The 3149-nt window shown below is 44.4% G+C and overlaps 1 protein-coding gene across 1 annotated transcript in view; it reads left to right on the top strand.

Moving 5' to 3' along the window:
• Nucleotides 1-2610, top strand: part of fzd1 (frizzled class receptor 1) — a 7489-nt gene extending 4879 nt beyond the window's left edge. The window contains 1 exon segment of the mRNA XM_012881894.3: nt 2396-2610. Coding sequence (XP_012737348.2) covers nt 2396-2610 — 215 coding nt within the window.
• Nucleotides 2611-3149: the final 539 nt, after the last annotated feature.

A 3149-nucleotide genomic window follows, 5' to 3' on the forward strand; every position in this document is an offset into this window, starting at 1 on the left:
AAGAGTGTCTGATAACACAACATTAACCTATACGTTGTGGTCTTACTGTTAAAAAGTCAACAAACCAGGCTACAAGATCAAGATCAATACTATGGGAGTCCCTTAGTCTCTCAGCTAAAATGTGTGGCTGAATGTAATTAAAAGCGGGCGAGAAAAATCAATGAATAAAGACGGGCAAAGGACTTAGCTGCCTCAAGACAAGTTACAGGTCTGCCTGAGCTGTGAGCAAACTGCAGTGGGTCCATATTATTTTGGACACAGTTTAAGAAGTGATTCCTTCACAATTCTTTCGAAAGATTTCATAACAAGGGAGGTCAGTATGACAGGTCTGAAGTAATTAAGCCATTTTGGAGATGTAGATTGGGTACTGGGACAATAATAGAGTTCTTCCAGAGTGAAGGAACCTTATGAAGCTGTGTGTGACAACAATTAAATTAATCAGCAAGGACATGATCAGGCTTTCCACTAAGGGATAGGTTTCCAGTCTTCATAAATTGAACGCCCTCCAATGCAGGGTGTGAGCTGCTTACACCTATGATTCTCTCAATTTTGTTTTTGTACTTGTTTCTTTCAACAATGAGCTTCTTTTTGAGCTGGTTTTGAAGCTCCTTATATCGAGTGATGTCGCCCTGCATGAAGCAAATATTCCTCTGATTAATAGTTTTTTTGACACATTTTGTCACCCACAGATTACTGTTAGGATAAACAGAAAATTCCTTCCGTGGGATTAAAGAGATCTCACAAAAAGAAACATATGAGGAGAAAACATCAGTGAATTCATCCAGGTCCTCACAGGCGGTGATAAACAGATCCCAGTCCGTTTCATTGAAGCAATCCTGGAGACCGCATATTGATTCCTCCGACCAAACCGGAACCAAACGTCTCTCTGGCTTGTTTCCCTTCAGAGCAGATTTGCAGGACAGAACTTGGTACACCACATTATGGTCAAACATACCCAGAGGAGCTCTCGCAAAGGATGTGTACGCTCCCTTAATGGAACCAAAACAAAAGTCCAGACACTTTCCATGTTGAGTGGGACTCGTCACATATTAGTAAAAGCTACACAAGGACTTTGCTGGTTTACAGTGATTAGAATCACCCAATATAAACTGATGTGCGTCCGGTGTTATCCCCTGCAGGCGCTGCACTGTTTTTTGTATAGCCGTTGTGGTAACATTGGTGTTAGCCGTTGGGTGAATATAAACCAGAGTGATAAATAACTGGGGGAATTCCCAAGGTGAATAATCTAGTTGCAATGATAAAGACAATAGTCCAATGTCTCTAGTGCATGTCTCCCTGGCAACCACTGTTGTACACCAGCTTTTATTAACATAGAGACACACCACCACAAAGTGACTTACCAGTCACTGCGGGGTCTCTTTCAAGGCAGCATGGAGCCCCAAATCTATCTTTTAATAGAAATAACAAAAAGTGTACGCTGTGTGTATCTTTTTGTGTTTGTCAATAATACTTAACACTGTCAGGGTTCAGTTTTTGGACAGTTTCCAGATCCACCTCTCATCCAACCCAGTTACCTCCAGTCTCCACTCTACGCCTGATCACTGCCACCTGCCGCCTCCAATCAAGTCTGATTCAGTCCACCTGCCAATCTCCCTATATAAACCCTCCTCAGCCAGCTCCTCCCTGCCGGATCGTCTTCATTCTACTTTAGCCTTAAACCTCCTTCCTTGCCGTTCACCTCGCCTCACAACAACCTCGCTCTCCTGCTCCTTCACGTCCACCGGCTCCTACTGTCATCCTCTACCTACCTCAGTCCGGTACTGTCTTCTGGTCTCTTTCTCCACCATCCAACCCTCTCAATAAACTGCTTAAACGAAAACCCTATGTGTGGCTGAATTTGAGTTTCCCAGTACCTGACAAACACTGTAAAAAAAAATCTAAAGGTGAATATTTAGAAAGGTGCATATTTTGATTTCTACTAATATTAGTGTTTCTGGTAAGCCTATTTTTTTTAATCGTATTTAGACTGTTACATCAGAATGTGTCTTTTCACCATAGTGATATTTGATGACCTGTAGGGTGTACCCCGCCTCTCGCCAGTGAACGCTGGAGATAGGCACCAGCAACGCGAATGAGGGATGTCGGTTTGAAAATGGATGGATGGATGGATGGATGGATATTTGGAGTTTTAAGAGGTCCTATACTAAAAGGTTCTGACTTCACTACAATGAGCCAGGTGGTAAAAGGGTTACATGTGTAAGGTTTATCCATAAGAAAAATGCTCAAGTAGTGGTTGTGAGGAGCCAAAGACCCACCCACCCTGTGCGCTGAGGAAGCCTCCCGGCAAACCAGAACCCCAGATGCCCGAAAGGACCCCCAGAGCAAAGAGGCCCAAGAGGGGCCAACACTTGGATAGCTACCTCCCCTCTCCCAGGGAAGAGCAGAGAGGAGCCCCGGGAACCCCCAACAGCCACTGTGCTTAAGCCCCAAGGAGCTGAGGCAACGAGCCGCAGGCTCCACCGGCAGCCAGCAACGCGGGAGCAGATCCAGCAACGGGCCCAGAGACCAAAGGTCCAGGGGTACCCGGCCCCCAGCGGGACCCTGACAGAGCCACGGGACCCCTGCCCCCAAAGCAGCCGCCAGGAGTGAGTCAGCACACAGCCACTCATCTCTCTTTTAATATGGGATTTAAATGATATTTCGTGGTCAGAAATAACACCAAGGTTATTTACTTTATTACCAGAGGCCAATTTAATGCCATTTGGATTAGGTGGTTGATTAAGAAGTTTATTTTTTAAGGAATCTGGACCAAAGCTGAAAACTTTTGTGTTGTCAGAATTTAAAGCCGAAACATTTTAGGTCATCAATGTTTTGACGTCAAAGACCTGCCCTGTAGGTCACAAGGTGACTGCGAACCCATCCATTTTCTTCAACTGAATAAAAACAAACCAAAGTAATAATTTTTGGACCGATAGAGAACTGATAAAGAGTTATTGCACAGCTACAGTTGCTTCAGCCGGTAACCACCTGTCAGGCACAAAATCTGGACGTGAACCTGAACCTCCAAAAGCATCTAAAGACAATTACAAAGTCGGCTTCTATCACCTGAGGAACATTTCCAGGATTAAAGGACTAATGTCTCAGCAGGATCTGGAAAAACTAATCCATGCATTCATCTTTAGTCGAAT

Source organism: Fundulus heteroclitus, chromosome 3 (assembly GCF_011125445.2).
Source record: "Fundulus heteroclitus isolate FHET01 chromosome 3, MU-UCD_Fhet_4.1, whole genome shotgun sequence".
In the NCBI taxonomy this organism is placed as follows: Eukaryota; Metazoa; Chordata; class Actinopteri; order Cyprinodontiformes; family Fundulidae; genus Fundulus; species Fundulus heteroclitus.